Source organism: Ixodes scapularis, unplaced genomic scaffold (genome assembly GCF_016920785.2).
Source record: "Ixodes scapularis isolate PalLabHiFi unplaced genomic scaffold, ASM1692078v2 PGA_scaffold1__304_contigs__length_218370807, whole genome shotgun sequence".
NCBI lineage: Eukaryota > Metazoa > Arthropoda > Arachnida > Ixodida > Ixodidae > Ixodes > Ixodes scapularis.
The window spans coordinates 120,491,622-120,508,117 of NW_024609846.1; the positions used below are offsets into that span (position 1 = coordinate 120,491,622).

The window sequence follows — 16,496 nt, forward strand, 5'->3', positions numbered from 1 at the left end:
CCTAAGAGGCATGCAGATATACTTTAAATTTTTTAGGGCTCAATATTTGAGAAATTTTGCATAGTGTAGATTTTTGAGAATATTGTGCAGGCACAAAATCTTGTAATTGGGAGTAGTATGTTGTGTATTTATTACCATAAAGTGATAAATTCACATAGTCAATTTTTTGTAATGTCTTTGAAGCCTTGAAATTCACAGTGGTGTCAATTATTACGGTACTTTATAAAAGCCAGAAGAATTTGCAGAGTATATTGAGGAAAAATGAGGGTTTCGCTTTAGGAGTCGGAATCGGGTAAATTTCTAAAGTGAAAACGTCGCCAGAACGCGTGTTTCGGATATTTGTTTTGTTTACTTACCTAGTACTGAATCTTGTGTTTTCAATGCGAAGAGTAAGAGGGTGTGGTTCTACGAAATAATTCGCTCTCCGAGTGTTTGTGCGAAAAAGACGCTTTCGGCAGCCACATTTTCGTGTCTTCCTGACGCTGCACAGTGCTCTTCCATACCTGCCAAGTCTCCCAAATTGTCCGGGAGCCTCCCAAAAAGTGGCTGCCGTAGGTTTTTTTTCTTTTTTTGACGCTCTATTGCTACAATCATCACGCACGTGTCAGTGCGAGTTACTCAAGAGTAGGTTTAGATTACTCCGGCGGGTTACCACATGTCAACTCGGAGAAGCAGCATGAAACGGGGGTAGATTTTCGAACGCCAAGGTGCGAAACCTCTACTCCCGAGTGTGTTCAAGTGCATTCTGGAACACAGCTTGTATGATCGTGGCTGCGCTAGGCTTCAGGCCAGATTCACGAAGAGCTTCTTAGTTTACGACAACTTAGCTAAGAAGTTCGTAAGTTAAGAACATCGTAAGAAGAGGAGAAATCGGTATTCACGAACGCGTTCTTAAGTGAGAGGAGGAAAGCGACGTTGTCGTACGGAAAAACTAAAAGTTACCGGTGCTGTTGCTATGGCGACGGCGTCTTCGGCAGCACGAACAACCAATCGGAGAGCTCGGCATTTGTTCGGAGTCGTTCGGAGCCGTTCGGAGCACGTGGATTTTTCATAACAAACACAGGCGGCCTTTCTGCCACCGCTGGTCTGGGGTTCGTATCCGTGCAGTGATATGTCGACGCTAACCCGATTTAAACTCGTCGGAATGCCGAGGCCGGGATGCGTAACCACCCCCATTGACTGCTGCGAACTCGATCGCTACCAAGTCAACACAACTGTCATCGCGTTGGTAAAAGACGGCCCGCAGTCGCTTGCAAAGCGACGTAGAGGGGAACAAATTGCCGCGGCGTTTTTTGCGGCTTTGGAGATGCAGGAGCGAGCCGACGTTAAAAAATATACGTTTGAACTATGACAGTGTAAGCAAGAGCCACGTAAATGCCTGTTCACACTACGGAACGGACGCGCGCGTTTGATCGAAGTGCTGGATTTGCGCTGTTGGACCGCGAATTGATAAGCGCTTCGGGACCGATCCTTTACAATTGCAGCTCGATGCTGACGTGACACCCGGCGAAGAAAGGTTGGACCGGCATTGCGACCCACGAACTGTTACAGCGATCGACTGTGAGGTGCAGTCGTGTCAGAATAAAATGGAATACTAATAACAAAATGTACATACCATGTTGCGAAGGTAATCCATACGGCGTTTATTTGAGCTTGATATCACACAAAACAGAGATAGAATCGATGAGAGCCCCTTTTCGACAACAGCGTTCGTCACCGTTGCCTCGGAAAACAAGGAGATGACAAGAGGAAGAGGTTGACCTCTTAATCTAGAATTGAGGTCAGCGATCAAACTATAATACGGGAAGGGTTCAAAAGGGTCGCGCGGGCATATTCCATTCAGCACGCCAGCCGGTCGTGGGCAGACGGTCTTCGCCAAGGACCGTCAGATCATCGCTGCGCCGAGTCGGAGTGCCTGCTAGGCCTATCTGCCGATCGGTCGGAGTCCGTACTCGTGGCCCTTGGAGTTTTTCGCGGGTGTCTGTGGATCCAGCGTTCTTGTTCGTTCGTCGTGGTCTGTTTCAAGTACTTTTTACTTGTTTCTTGCTGCTTGAAGTCGGGACGCGTGAGAAGCGCACGTAGAAAAATAAACATCCGTTGGTTGTCGCGACCAAATGAGCGACGCTGTCGGCCATGCCGATTTGATCGTAAGAAGTGCGTAAGACAGCTTCGGAGCTGTCGTAGGATTTCGTCGTAACCTGCGCAAAACTTACGAAAATTTCGTTTCGTGAATACGGATTTGTTCCTAAGTTTTGTCTTACGCACATTTTTGGCGTAAGATCGTTTCGTGAATCTGGCCTTTCGCTCCGTCAGGTCGTCGAGTAACGTGCGGAACGCCGAACTACCCCATGTGTTTCCCCAACGTTCAGTTTGAAGGATCGATGGTGCTTTCAAAAGCCAAGAAATACTTGCAAGTATTTGTGATATCATACCCGACTGAATTTCCGTGCTTTGTCACTTCGCAGAAAAGTGACAAGTATGTATTCTGTACCATGTGCGCATGTGGTGTGAACGTTTTGCACGGAGGCAAGGTCGACATCAGGATGCACATCGCTTCATAAAAGCATCAGAACTATGTTCGTGCCGCAGATGGGCAAGGCAGCATCGGCAGTTTTGTTTTGTGAACAGGAGTGCCTGTTCAAAAAATTTCTTGTCAAACTAAAAGAGAAAATTCGCACGCACGGCGGGCTTTCGAATTTTTATGTTGCTAGGTTGGCAGGTACGCTCTTCAGACGGAGCTTAAGCAGTTTTGGATACGTGGATTGACATCATAAAAGATGGAGGTATGGTGCCTGGAACGCAGCTTCGACCGGTACGCTCCTCTACTGCCCATGCACCGAAAGTGGCTTCAAAGTGGCAACGAATTGCGTTACAGAAGCAGCCGCGTTATGTGGCTGGATGTCGCGATTCCGGCGGTTGGTCGTGGAAGTTCCGGCAAAAAAGAGCAGCGAATGCGAGCGTTGCCGACACGGTTACGTCCCAGCTCCTGGCTGCCGTGCTTCGAGAACCGTGGTTTGAGAGTGACCTGCAGCAGAACAGGCATCTGCCACATCCACTACCACTGCTGCGACACCGGCAGGATCACAGTGGGCAACAGTGCGACACTATAGTCATTTCCAGGCTAGGTGGTGCAAGCTACCGCCCATTGTAAAGAGTACATCCATTAGCATCCATCCATCCATCCATGACAAGATGAGACTTGTAGGGCATCTTTTCCGAATGCCTGGCCTCCTGCATGTGCTCGTTGCCCTCCTTCGCTCTTTGGCTGCGGGTCCACGCTCGAAGCACACAAGAGGTCAAAGTGTCATCGAAGGCAGGAAGCTGGCACTGGAGGCGGGACGACTGAGAAAGTTCTCTGCCATTTTCGTCATGTCGACAACTATAGTGCGACGCCGTTGGGCAGATGTCTCGAGACCACAAGTGAGGACGTGTAAACACACCGGTCGGAAACGCGCTCCGAGCACCGGGGCGGGAGTGAACGTGGGACCTAAGAAGAGCGACGTGCGTCTCTCCACTCCCCAGGGCCCGGTCCGCCGACATGGAGGACGGGAGTGAGGAGCCTCTGCCTGAGACGTCTGCCAACCTGTCAGGCGGCCAGTGGAGCTTCACGAGCATCTGTGGCAGCGACGCATACCCGATGCGGCCCCTGGTGGCGGACGACCCTTCTCTGGTGGTGCCCTTCCCGTGCCTGCCCGGCGAGGGCTGCGAGTTCCTAGGGCGCACGACCCGGGGCTGCGTGGCGCTCTCTTCGTACCGGCTTTTTCTCTCGGGCCCGGACCAGCACCTCAACCTGCCCCTGGGCCTGCTCGAGTCCCTCGAGTGCAGGGACATCTTCCACCTGCACCTCAGCTGCAAGGACGGACGCTCCTTCAGGTGGGCTTGCATTCCCCCCCCCCCCCCCTTTCTCCCTTCGATGGGAGCTTCGCACGACGAGAGCTGCGGACGAGCCATTGCTTGCCCCGTAGTCTGTTGCAGATTAAGAAAACTGGGACAAGCTCCTTTAGCATGGCGAACGCTGGAAAGGAGTTGAGTGGAGAGGAGGCAACCAGCAATCGTGGCGAGCTGAAAGCTTTGTGTGGAAAGGCTTGTCTCGCCTTTCTTAACCTGCAACAGACGATAGCGAAGAGTGGGGCTGTACTCTGTTTTAGCTTAACTTGTCAAATAGTAATAGCTACGGCCCCGGAAGACCAGACTGAGTAAAGCATGTGGCAACGCGCCATCGGCATGCACTTCTCCAGTGGGGAGCTGTTACGTACCCCACTCTGTCCGTCCAATTGGCTCGCCTTTCCCCTTTGCGAAGCTTTTCCGAAACGAAATTGAATGCCGCAGTTGGCCGGTTCAATCCGATACTTGGTAACCATTTGCAGTTCCGTGGGATTTTCGTGTAGCAATCTTTGCTGCATTGCGGAAGGCCATTGTGGCATTTAAAGGCTCTTCAAATGGCACTAGTTTTCGCTGTCAAATACGAGAACTAACCTGCTATTCTCGTCACTCACGGGATGGGAACGGCAGGGAAGTGCTTCAATTGTCCCGCCTTGAGCGTGGCCTTTGATAACTTTTTGGCATCTCGTGAGCTTTGAGCGTGCACGCATAGCCAATATGTGACGCAAAGCAAGGAGAGTGTGCTTTATGCCAGGCACTCAAAAGTGATGCCCTTCTCATCCCATCCCCAACTATTCGCGGCGGGAACCACGCTAGGGGACACCATTGCGCAGCACACAAATGTCGCGTGATACCGGAAAGGTGAGGATGCCGGGTTTGTTTGCATTGCATGAACCTGGAGGTACAGCGTGATCGCTTGCCTTCGGATGCAGCGCGGTGGTTCGTTATTGTTATGTTATTGGTGGCACAACATACACGACCAAGAAAAGTGTAAGGTTTTACTCATATCTAAGGAAAAAAGAACTGTTGGAAGTACGAGATAATGGCGCAAAAAGGCGTGGATGAGCGTGACGCTGTGCTCAAAGCACTTAACAGACACTTTCACGACGAATTGTATTGTTTTGTATTACATTTTGCTTTTGTTCGCGAGTCTTTGCTTCATCCTTCGTATGGATTTCACTGGCCAACTTGAATCTGCTACTCCGCCTGTCCTTTTCCCCCCGGACCTGAATTTCTTTCTCAACGTTATCCGTGTCGCCAGTCGTGTGCGAAGTCGAAAGAATAAATGGCCTTCCTTATATCGTCCAAATAAAAGGACACTTCTGTGCTTGTTCAACAAATCGGGTCGCGAGGATCTCATATTCAAGCGAGTCTGGCCTTTTGTTACAATGCAGGAGCTGCGGTGTAGTGTTGTATTAAAAGTATTAAAAGTAATTTGTGCAGGTTGTTTCACTATTCGTCTACATGCAAAAACTCCATTGGGATTATTTTTCTTGTTTTTTGCTTTTCGCATAATAAAATGCACGGTGCTGAATGTTTATTTATACTCATTACTACGAGTGTTTGTTATATTAGACGGCTTATGGACAACAGGGCAAAGTGTCATGTAACGTCCCAAAATACTGGCTGTAATCCTAGGGTTTGTTGTGTTTTATTGACAGTAATTATAACTGGACCATAAAAGTACTTCACTTATGGATCAGATATAAAAAATCCCACAGCTTTCATTTTTTAAATTATATTACCATTACGGTCCTCTCATAACATCTACATCTGTGCAATGTCTCAAAAGGCTGTCATTGAACCATTAGCTGTCGCTCGTGTGATTTGCCAGTTTCAATGCACGATATTAACAAAATGACTTGTTGATAAAAAATAATTTGACGAAGCAATTTTCACTAAGTTTATCTTGAGGGAGGAAACCAAGACAACAACGGTGCCATTGATTATTCTCGAACAGAGTGGGACATGGAATTTCTCTAAAACTGTCCAGGAAAGTCTGAAAAATAGATATATATTTGAAATATTGGTGAGCTAAAAGTGAGCAACTTCACTGTGCTTTGCCCAAGACGTTAAAAAAAAGACACAAAAAACATCCCAGTTAGCATCATTGAAGCCTGGGATCAAGACCTGCGAGACACAGAATTTGTAATCATCTGCAACAAATGAAAAAAAAAAAAAAAAAAAACATGTTATAGAGAAAAGACAAAATGAAAAGTTGCTGGCGAGGCAGTGAGTCTGAACGAATGCCCATTCAGCTTTGAGAAGTGGCTGAGTTCTCACTTTGGGTTGTGCCGGGCTTCCGCTATTAGCGGCGAGATGTTTTGGTGGCGCCCTCCTATGGTTCCCCCTTGTGACGTCATTACCTTGCGAACAACAAGTTCGATGGTGTTTGTAAATAGCATGGTGGAAGCCTGAAATCATTGCGCTCTCAAAGCAACACTGCCAACACAGTCGAAATTCAATTTCTTTCATTCCTCTTATTTCCGTCGATGGTATACCCTTTCCGACGTCATAGTCAGCTTTTGGGCCAATCGTGGAAGGCCGACCACAACGACGCTTTCGGTCGCGCACGTCGCCAATATGGCGACACCAAAACTTCTCGCCGCAAATAATACCTAATGCAAAAAGTCTAAAAAAAAAATTAAAAAAAAAAAGAAGACCAGCATATAAGTTTTTTCTTCTTACCAAAGTGTGCTGGGCGTATATGTTGATTTATTAAAACAAATTCTACAAGCTTGGTCATGCTGACAAAGACTTGTAAGCACGGAATATGTGGTGGTAGGTCTTCCACTTATCGGCATAGGCCTGCGGGAGTCCCTGGTGAAGGCTCTTCTTGCGACTTCGACCATTTCTTACGTTCTCGATAAACTAGCCTCTCTTCTTTACTGTGGCCAAGAAGAGAGAGGCGTCTAAACGACACCGCCTCTCTACAAAGCAAGTGGGTCCAAGGTTTGCTCCCATTTCTGACAAATGCCGCGAGATGATACAGTATGACATGCCCACATGTGAGAGCCTATATTACAGAGAGTGTCAACTGTTTGATCGGGGCCACAGGGTTTATGGGCCGCGTTTGCAATGCAAGCTGTGAGGAGGTGATACATTTTTTTAATGTCTGCGAGCGTCTCTGCCTTTTCTCCGCAAGACGATGCGGCGCATATGCACTCGCAGCCAATCGGCACGGGAGTTGTCTGCCATCAAATTGAAAATGCTCCCAGTGGTTTCAGATGGACCCCCTCTACAATCTAGGCTCTCTGCCCACACGCTTTCAAGGCCGCGAGGCCTTGGAAGGGTCGGGAGGAAACGCCGTGACCCCGACCGAGCAGTTGGACACTTTCTGTAGTACAGGCTCTCTATATGTGGGCATGTCATGCTGTGCCATCTCGCGGCATTTGTCAGAGATGAGAGCGAATCTTTAACACACTTTTTTGTAGCGAGGCGGTGCTGTGTCTCTCTTCTTGGCCAGGGTGGCAGAAGATAGGCAAGCTTCTCGAGAACTGAAGAAATGGCCGAGTAGCAGGAAGAGCCTTGACCAGGTCAGTCGGTAAAGAACTTGGCTCACAATCTCAAGGTGGTGAGGTCCGATCCTGCCGGGGATCAAAGTCTCTTTTTACGGTTCCCAATGGGCGTAACGCTTTCAGTGTCGGTTTTTCGTCACTGCCAAACATTACACCCAAAACGTTACAGGTCTTCACGGAAATCTGCCAATAAAACACATTCTGCGTTAAAAAAAAAACAAAAAACAATGTTGTCGGGTTGCCTCAGGTGCTCGTTCGCCACCAACGAGGACTGCCAGAAATGGCACCGTCGACTCAGCAGCGCCCTCCAAGTGCCCAAGAGGCTGGACGACATGTTCGCCTTCCGCTTCTTCTCTTACTGCCGCGAGGAACGCTTCAACGACCTCTTCACCCTCCTCAAGAACGGTGAGCAGCCGCCGCTCGGAACGGAATGACGAGGCTAAACTGTGCAAGACTCTAGGCTGGGTCACATTGCTTTTTTCCAAGTGTGACAGAGTATGTCATACACACTGGCGACATCTATTGGGTAGCTTTGGAACCGGTCTATGTGTATATAATTTCAAATTTTTTAAGCATCGTTCCTTCCCTGTGGGCCTGAACTCATTCTGACATGTTACCCTCTGTTGAATCTCACTTTTTTTCATCTTGTACCTAAGACTTGTGCATTCTCCTTTATTTTATTTTGCTTTCAAATCTTTGGGGATAGGTAGTTATGGGGAATACTGCTTTCCTTTGACTTTGAAGCTCTGTTCTTTGGTTGGTCCATATTTTTGCCCAAAAAAGCAATTGACCTACAGTTTAGCGATTTGTTATTTCTATTTGAGTTTATGCTACGAGAGATGGAGAATACCTGGATTTGAGAAAGGTAACTTGACAATACGTAAACCGTAAAATCCCGAGCAAGTGCCCACTCGAAATTTGGAGAAGATTGTATAAAACTGAGAAATGGGGGTTCCTTAGGTCAACGATATTGAAAGGTATCTTCTTCGTGTATTTTCTGAATGTTACAAAAATTGAGTGGTGGGTGCTTATTGTGGAAGGAGTGGAGGCTCGGTATTTTACGGTAGTTGTAAGAGGGAAGTCAAGGTTGATCTGCATAAACGGAAGGCAGCAGTTCTCTTCCTTTGCCGTGGAAGTCTCGAACGACACCCAACATCTTTTCGGTGCCATTCTGTCGTAGAACCCACATGTCTTTTCTTTGCCACGACGGTGTACCAATATTTTTCCCTTCTTGTTTGCCTTCCTTCCAATGGCATTTAGACAAGCCCAGTTCAGACAAGAGGGACTCTTCACTGCTGTACCAGGAGTGCAAGCGGATGGGCTTTGATACCGACTTGGACGGCATCTGGAAGATCAGTAGCATCAACGAGATGTTCAAGTGAGTCCGGCGCCTTGCAGACGGCCATAGCGTAACCTACGCTTTTCCAGTTGCTAAAGAATGAACAACTCTTGCGAGTCACGGCTAGGACTCCGTGTTTTTTATGTATACCGATAATGAACCCCAAATCGGAGCTTTCCTCGAATGAGAAAAATCCAAGCTTCTAGAGCCGAAATCTTTATCTCCGGCTTTATCTTGCGTTGACCCGGAACACATCTCCCACTGAACTATCCAAGAGGCTGCTTCTCCCTTAGGGGACCACGCCCCTCATCTTGTTACCTTGTCTTATCAGGACGTTTTATAACTGCTCGGGCCTTTTGTATGTCTCCTTGGGGTTGGGCTTGTCCCATCTCCTGTCTCGTTCAGCATGAGCCCCGATAAGTGCTGGGTCTCTGTTCGGTTAAAAAAAGTGAACACAAAAAAATCTCTGCATATATAGACCAATTCATGTTTACAAACAAACCTGAGCGCCCCTAGTGGGCGCAACGACGCCGCACATGTGCGATGGAGTGTGGGCAAGAAGCTCGCCGTCCCGCATAAACAAAGCATTGAAATGCAATGTTGTCGGTGTGAGTCCCCGTGCTCTCTTTCGCATTGGAATTGTTGATTCTATGTCTTCCTGGCAATGTCTGACTAACTTGAGCGGCCTCAGCGAAATTACTGAGGCTAGTTTCACCGCAAAACTTCGCAAGAATAATGTGACATGTGGCGGTTCATTCTTCGTGGATGCCACACAATGGGTGCTAAAGCCCGATTCGCATGATAAAATTTCGCTTGCAATTTTTAGTCGCGACCTCGCTCGGGCTGCAAAAGCATGAACCGTAGCTGAGGTTGTCTACGTCGATGCTGAAAATCGCAAGCAGAATCGGACCAAGTGAATCGGGCATAACAAGTTGGTGATTACCACTGGTAACAATGATCAACATCTCCTTGTTATCTATTGTTTACACAGAGCCTGCTTACCCCAACCAACCTTCAAACTTAACCCCTTAACTGGGGGCGCATCTTTAGACGCGCATTAATTTTGACCGCAGATTGGGAGGCGCATCTATAGATGCGCTGCACTTTTCTTTGCCATTGGGAAGTGCGTCTTTAAACGCTCGCTCAATTTAGCGTGTGGGTAGGATGCGCCATCTATCCTCGTGTATCGGAAACATTTTTAGTTTTAATAGGATACATACATGGCAGCACAAAAAAAGGTTGTGTGGATGCCACACAATGGGTGCTAAAGCCCGATTCGCATGATGAGCTGAAATGTTTGGAAAATGGCGTCCAACAAATGCCAGCGCGTCCCTTGACCAATGAAGAAATCGCTGAGCTGCTGCAAAATACTCGCAAGGACAGCGACTGCGATGTTGATTTCTGGAGTTCAATGGAATGCTCCTCGGGATCCAACACGAAAATTAAAAGATGACACTACGGAACAATTGTTTATGGAAACACCATCAACTTCGGGATCTGCTGCGACCTGGCAAGTCGCCAGCACAGTGAATGATTCATTTTGGATTGTAGGAAGTGCCGTGGTGCACATCCAACTTGATATAAATAAATTTGTTTTAGGTTTTGAGGCTATTGTTATATTGTCGAGACCGGTTATAACAAAGTCAACCGGAATTGAAAATCACTTTGCTATATCCGTTATTTCGTTATAACCGACTTCGGTTAACGAAGTGCAAAAGGGAATGAAAAAAAGTGTTCGCTTCACTGTAGCCGCTATTTCGTTATACCCAACTTCGTTATAACCGGTCTCAGCAGTATCTTCAAAAACTAGAAACGCTTAAAAAAGAAACTTATTCTACTGATATTTTTGGTCAAAAAAGTCCCCAGTTAAGGGGTTAGAAGTCTTTTGAGGCCTGCACTTCTTATCGCAATTGCCGGGCCAACATTTGGTCTACGGGCCGGTGTTATCTGAAAGAGCAGACGACAAGCAGAAATGTTTGAAAACACAGACGACAGTTCAAACGATCAGGCGGCCGTTTGAACTTGAAGACGCACCAAACGTAGACCGCAGGTCTACGTTTGGTGGCTTGTACAATTAACGGTTTTACCGCGTTCATGTTGGAACAAAACAAATAAATCTGACGACCACAAGTGTCCGTGAATTCAATCCAAAGTGCTTATCGCACAAGCAATCGTGGTCCAATGGCATCTGGTTTTCCTTTTTCATGGCCCTATCCACATTCTCGAACGAACTGAGCAGGCAGAAAACACATAAGAACTGACCTTCAAACCTTTCCCGACTCTTTTGGCACAGTCCTAGTCGGCGGTGTTTTGACAAGAAGGCAGGTTTTGGTCTGGTTTCTTCCAAAAAAACTCAGGAATGTATGTCTTGCAAGGTGACTTGCGCCCACAGCCCCAGACCTGAAGTGCGCTTTACGCACCACCACCGCGGCATGACATAACAGAGTTGAGTTTGTGTATAAAAATAACCCCCCCCCCCCCCCCCCCCCCCCCAAAAAAAAAAAAAAAGCCCCTGAATTTGGCAAAAAATAAACCTCTAAAACACTGAATCCTGGTTATGGGGCATTTCGTTGTACATAGATTGGTTACCATTCACACACGGGGACAGGCTACAAAGCCGGAAGCCCAGGAAACCTTCCTTAATTTGTAAATTTGATTTATTTGATTTAAATAACATTTATTTTATAGAAATCATAATTACTCAATTTAAATAACTTCAGTTGAAAAAAAGGAAACTTTTTGTTACTAGATCTGTTTTTAAAAATGGCTGTTTGATATAAATCTTGCTCTACCATCCTTTTCTTTTAGGTACAAAATTAATGCCCCTCGAGAGCATAAAATGATAGACAACAGTAAGTTGCATATGTTTTGGGGCAAAGTGGTTAATTAAAATCATCATAGTCAAATTTGTGTCATTTAGATCACAATGCGGAGGGCAAGTTCGTCTGCTTCTTGCGCAGGGGTAGCGGTGACGTCAGAATGCCGAGCCCTGATTGGCTGATCGCGACCCCCCTATCTGAGCGTCGTCTGCTCCTTTGCAACGTCATCTGCTCACAACGTCGTCTGCGTCTGTCTTACCTTTCCTGTGACTTTCGGAAGTGCAGAGGCCAGATTCACGAAACAATCTTATGCCAAAAATGTGCGTAAGATATAACTTAAGAACATTCACGAAACAAAATTTTCGTAAGTTTTGCGCAGGTTACGACGAAATCCTACGACAGCTCCGAAGCTGTCTTACGCACTTCTTACGATCAAATCAGCATGACCGACAGTGTCGCGGTCGCGATGACCCACGGACGTTTATTTTTTTACATGCGCTTCTCGCGCGTCCCGACTTCAAGCAGCAAGAAAAAAGTAAAAAAAACCTTGAACTTGAAACATACCACGACGAACAAGAATGCTGGATCCACAAACACCCGGGAAAAGCTCCAACGGCCACGATTCCACCGAATGCAACCAAGCGATCACTGCAGTTAGGCCTAGCAGGCACTCCACGACTCAGCGACCGTCTGCCCACGTCCAGCTGGTTTGCTGAATGGAATATGCCCGCGCGACCCTTGTGAACCCTTCCCGTATTATACTTAGATCGCTGACCTCCGTTTTAGATAAAGAGGTCAATTTCTTCCTCTTGTTATCTCCTTGTTTCCGGAGGCAACGGTGACTCTCGCCAAAGAAAAAGCGGTGAATCTGCGACAGACGCGGGAAAGGTAAAGCAGCCATCGCTTTGACTAGCAGACGTAAAGCAGACGACATTAACTGCGCCAACCCGCCGACACCGTTAAAGAATGAGGGGTTTGGCCGCACACGAAAGGAGGGAAAAAGTATTTGGGAGGGAACTTGGGTTCACTAACACTCTCAATCTCAGTTCTTAGCAAACAAACCTCGACGCCTCAGGACACCTCGCCAGTGAGTCCTTTGACTTCTCTTCGTGATGCACGTCTGCTAGTTGTTAGACAAAAACAACGTACCGCTCGAGTTCTTTCGTCTGCCCTCTCTGAAAGGCGAAGTCGAACTCGCTTGTAAAGACCTGCACTTCCGAAAGTCGCAGGAAAGGTTAAGACAGACGCAGACGATATTACGAGCAGACGACGTTTCAAAGGAGCAGACGACGCTGAGATAGGGGGTCGCGATCAGCCAATCAGGGCTCAACGTTCTGACGTCACCGCTACTTCTTTTTTCATGCGCAGAAGACTAAAATGAGCCCACTTGCAAGGCGTATATAAATCAACTTTATTTTTATTCTCCACCTTGGTTGGGCGCATTTTATTTCTTGGAAATGAGTGTGGGCTTCCGTAAGTTACAATGGGTAGACAAACAGAATGTAAGGGCGCAAGTGAGTTGGTTTATGCTGAACATTTTGAAGCAACCCGAGACTGAGGAAATATGAAAGTTGGCACCAAAAGAAGAAAAGGAGAATGTCTCAAACACAGCTAAAATTATATTGCAGACAGAACTTTTTGTTTGCAATGGCAGATGAATCTCAGACTTTTCACTCGTTTCATTTGCCACAGGTTCTGCCATAGTTACCCGCGCTACTTCCTCGTGCCTGCCTCTGTTCAAGACCAGGACCTTGAAGCTGTGGCCAGCTTTCGCTACTCCAGGAGGATTCCCACAGTTGTTTGGAGGTGAGGGATGCTTCCGTGCAATCGTCGACCTTCTGCATATCCTTGCGAGAGCACCGCAAAATCCCAAACAGGCACCCACTTGTGGTGAGGACACAAACGGCGAAAAAAAATGTCGCAGGTGATCTTTCGGAGTCCAGCAGTGAAAATGTTTACTAGAATCGGTTGATGCCGTAAATCAGTTAAGTGAGCCTAACAACGATTGCAACATTTTTGTGGTGGCCCATACCACCAGCCCAAACGGCCATCAAGTGCAGGCATGCACTTAAGTGAGCACATGCATCTAATCGCACACGCTACTGTGTCAAGCCAAGTTCTGGATGTTCGAACTTTCCCAACTGCTGCTTGCATTTCTACTGTTTGCCGGTGACTCTAAGATATATTTAACTTGCAGTGCATATCACATGCACTCCTAGTGTGCCAATGCACTGTTATTAGCCTGCCCTGGCTGCCAGCATTGTGCTGCATTGCTCAGGTCTGCGCTCTGCCGTTTTTGGTTTGGGCGCACTCTGTCCCTCAACACCTTGCCGGGACTTGTAAGCAGTACGTATTATACACTACACCAGTCAAATTGTACACAAACTGACCTGCCGTTCTGCTGCTGTGTAATGGCGACTAGCTTCTTGCTGCTGCTGGACTTGGCACTCTAGTTTTGCAGCCATGTCTCTTTCTCTTCCTCCACCTTGCGGCCGCCACTGTCGAGCGCAACAAAACCCGCAAGCAAGAGCCTTCATAATATGTGCAGTCCGCTTTGCTGCCTCCGAGTGCACACTCGGGAAACTCCATGCTCCTGGGACAGTCGCCGATTGCACGCAGCATGTGCAATCGACGACTGCATGCTTCACACTGTACGCTCTATGCAGACCGCATTCCTTGCTCAGACATGCAAATGTCTACGCATTTAAAACCTAGGCGTGCGCGAGTGCCTCGACAAGGGCCCTTTAGTGGCCCTGCTTGGGTGTGAGCCTCCTGCCCCGCTGCGTCCCCAGGCACCACCTGTACGGCACGGTAATAGCGCGCTCGGCACAACCAGAGGTGGGCTGGCTGGGCTGGCGCAGCCCCCAGGACGAGAACCTGATCCAGGCGATAGCAGACGCCTGCAGCGTGGACCCGGGCCCTGCCATTGGGGGCCTGGAAAGCCTGCCAGACGAGCACAAGTTTGACTCGGACCTTAGCGACCTATCCCTGCTCAACAATGGCATCACCAGCAGTGAGTGACTTTGATCTCTTTTGTAGGCTGTCATGGTCGAGGTGCATTGCTTGGTTCACACCATTGGGTGTTGCTCACTCTGCCCCACACACTTTTGCTCGTACTCAAGCTTGCACTCAAACTTGCACTCAAACTTGCACTCAAACTTGCACTCAAACTTGCACTCAAACTTGCACTCAAACTTGCACTCAAACTTGCAGTCAAACTTGCAGTCAAACTTGCGCTAAGACTTGCGCTAAGACTTGCGCTAAGACTTGCGCCAAGACTTGCGCCAAGACTTGCGCCAAGACTTGCGCCAAGACTTGCGCCAAGACTTGCGCCAAGACTTGCGCCAAGACTTGCGCCAAGACTTGCGCCAAGACTTGCGCCAAGACTTGCGCCAAGACTTGCGCCAAGACTTGCGCCAAGACTTGCGCACAGACTTGCGCACAGACTTGCGCACAGACTTGCGCACAGACTTGCGCACAGACTTGCGCACAGACTTGCGCACAGACTTGCGCACAGACTTGCGCACAGACTTGCGCACAGACTTGCGCACAGACTTGCGCTCAGACACAACGTAATCTTGCGCTTAATCTTGCGCTTAATCTTGCGCTTAATCTTGCGCTTAATCTTGCGCTTAATCTTGCGCTTAATCTTGCGCTTAATCTTGCGCTTAACCTTGCGCTTAACCTTGCGCTTAACCTTGCACTTAACCTTGCACTTAGCCTTGCACTTAGCCTTGCCCTTAGCCTTGCCCTTAGCCTTGCCCTTAACCTTGCCCTTAACCTTGCCCTTAACCTTGCCCTTAACCTTGCACTTAACCTTGCACTTAACCTTGCACTTAACCTTGCACTTAATCTTGCACTTCTACTCATGCTGGTACTTGGATCATACTCATACTCGCACTCATATTCAATTTCGACTCCTACCCAAATTCTCCTTTGTACCTGTACTCACTCATGCTCATACTCACATTCATACTCGCACTCACACTAGAACTCGTCCTTGCACTTGTACTCGCTCATCCTCATACTCACAGTCGCACTCAAATTCATATTCGAACGCATACCTTGTATGCTTATGTATTGCCTGCTGCAGGCTTGTATGCTTTATGTTGCCTCTGCCCTCGTGCGGCGCCTTTTCGTTACACTCGAGCATAACACTTTGCACGAAGTCCAGACCATAAACAGATGCCGCGTTAAAAGCTAGTTGCCCTTCCATAATGCTGTCTTCATTGGTTTCCTCGCTTTGCGGCGCAGGCATGCACTTTGAGCCGAGGTCAGCACCCCAGCGCAAGATGCTGATCCTGGACGCGAGGTCGTACGCGGCGGCCGTGGCCAACAGGGCCAAGGGAGGCGGCTGCGAGTGCCCCGAATACTATCCCAACTGCGAGGTGCAGTTCATGAGCCTGGCCAACATCCACACCATCCGCAAGAGCTTCCATATGGTCCGCACCCTCTGCAGCTCTGCCGCCGACCAGTCCAGGTGGGCGATCCACCGGCGCCCGCGTGTCCGCATTGCACCGGCTATCGCACGTCGCAGCACTGTGTTTCATCTTACGACGTGCTGCAATGGACGCCACGAAATACGTACATCGGCCGATTTGATGCACCACACACGCTATGCGACTTCATGCCCCATGTGTCGCTCTGCCCGACCTCGAGGTTGCACGACACGCTCGGACTCGCGGATTTGCTCCCGTTGCTCGTAGCGTCCGTTGTGGTACGTTGGAAGGTGAAAGTACATATAGTGTCCCACTAAAGGATGCTAGCAATAATCTTCATTTTGAAGAATTGGTTCACACTAACTGAAATACTGAAAATGTGATTACCATGTGGTGGCGATTAGGTTTGTTGCAGTCGTTGACGAGATGAATAGAACAGGGAGGCCTTTCAGTCGTCCCGCCTCCAGCGCGAGCTTGCTACCTACTTTCATGAGCACTT

General features: G+C 48.2%; 1 protein-coding gene across 6 annotated transcripts in view; it reads left to right on the forward strand.

Moving 5' to 3' along the window:
- Positions 1–16,496, forward strand: part of LOC8041345 (myotubularin-related protein 3) — a 60,563-nt gene that overhangs the window by 5,897 nt on the left and 38,170 nt on the right. For all 6 annotated transcript variants that reach the window (XM_029976483.4, XM_029976485.4, XM_029976486.4 and 3 more), the window contains exons 2-7: positions 3,523–3,873; positions 7,648–7,805; positions 8,661–8,778; positions 13,251–13,364; positions 14,351–14,571; positions 15,813–16,038. In XM_029976483.4, the coding sequence (XP_029832343.2) occupies positions 3,539–3,873; positions 7,648–7,805; positions 8,661–8,778; positions 13,251–13,364; positions 14,351–14,571; positions 15,813–16,038 (1,172 nt within the window). In that variant the 5' untranslated portion in view covers positions 3,523–3,538. The remainder of the gene's footprint in view (positions 1–3,522; positions 3,874–7,647; positions 7,806–8,660; positions 8,779–13,250; positions 13,365–14,350; positions 14,572–15,812; positions 16,039–16,496) is intronic.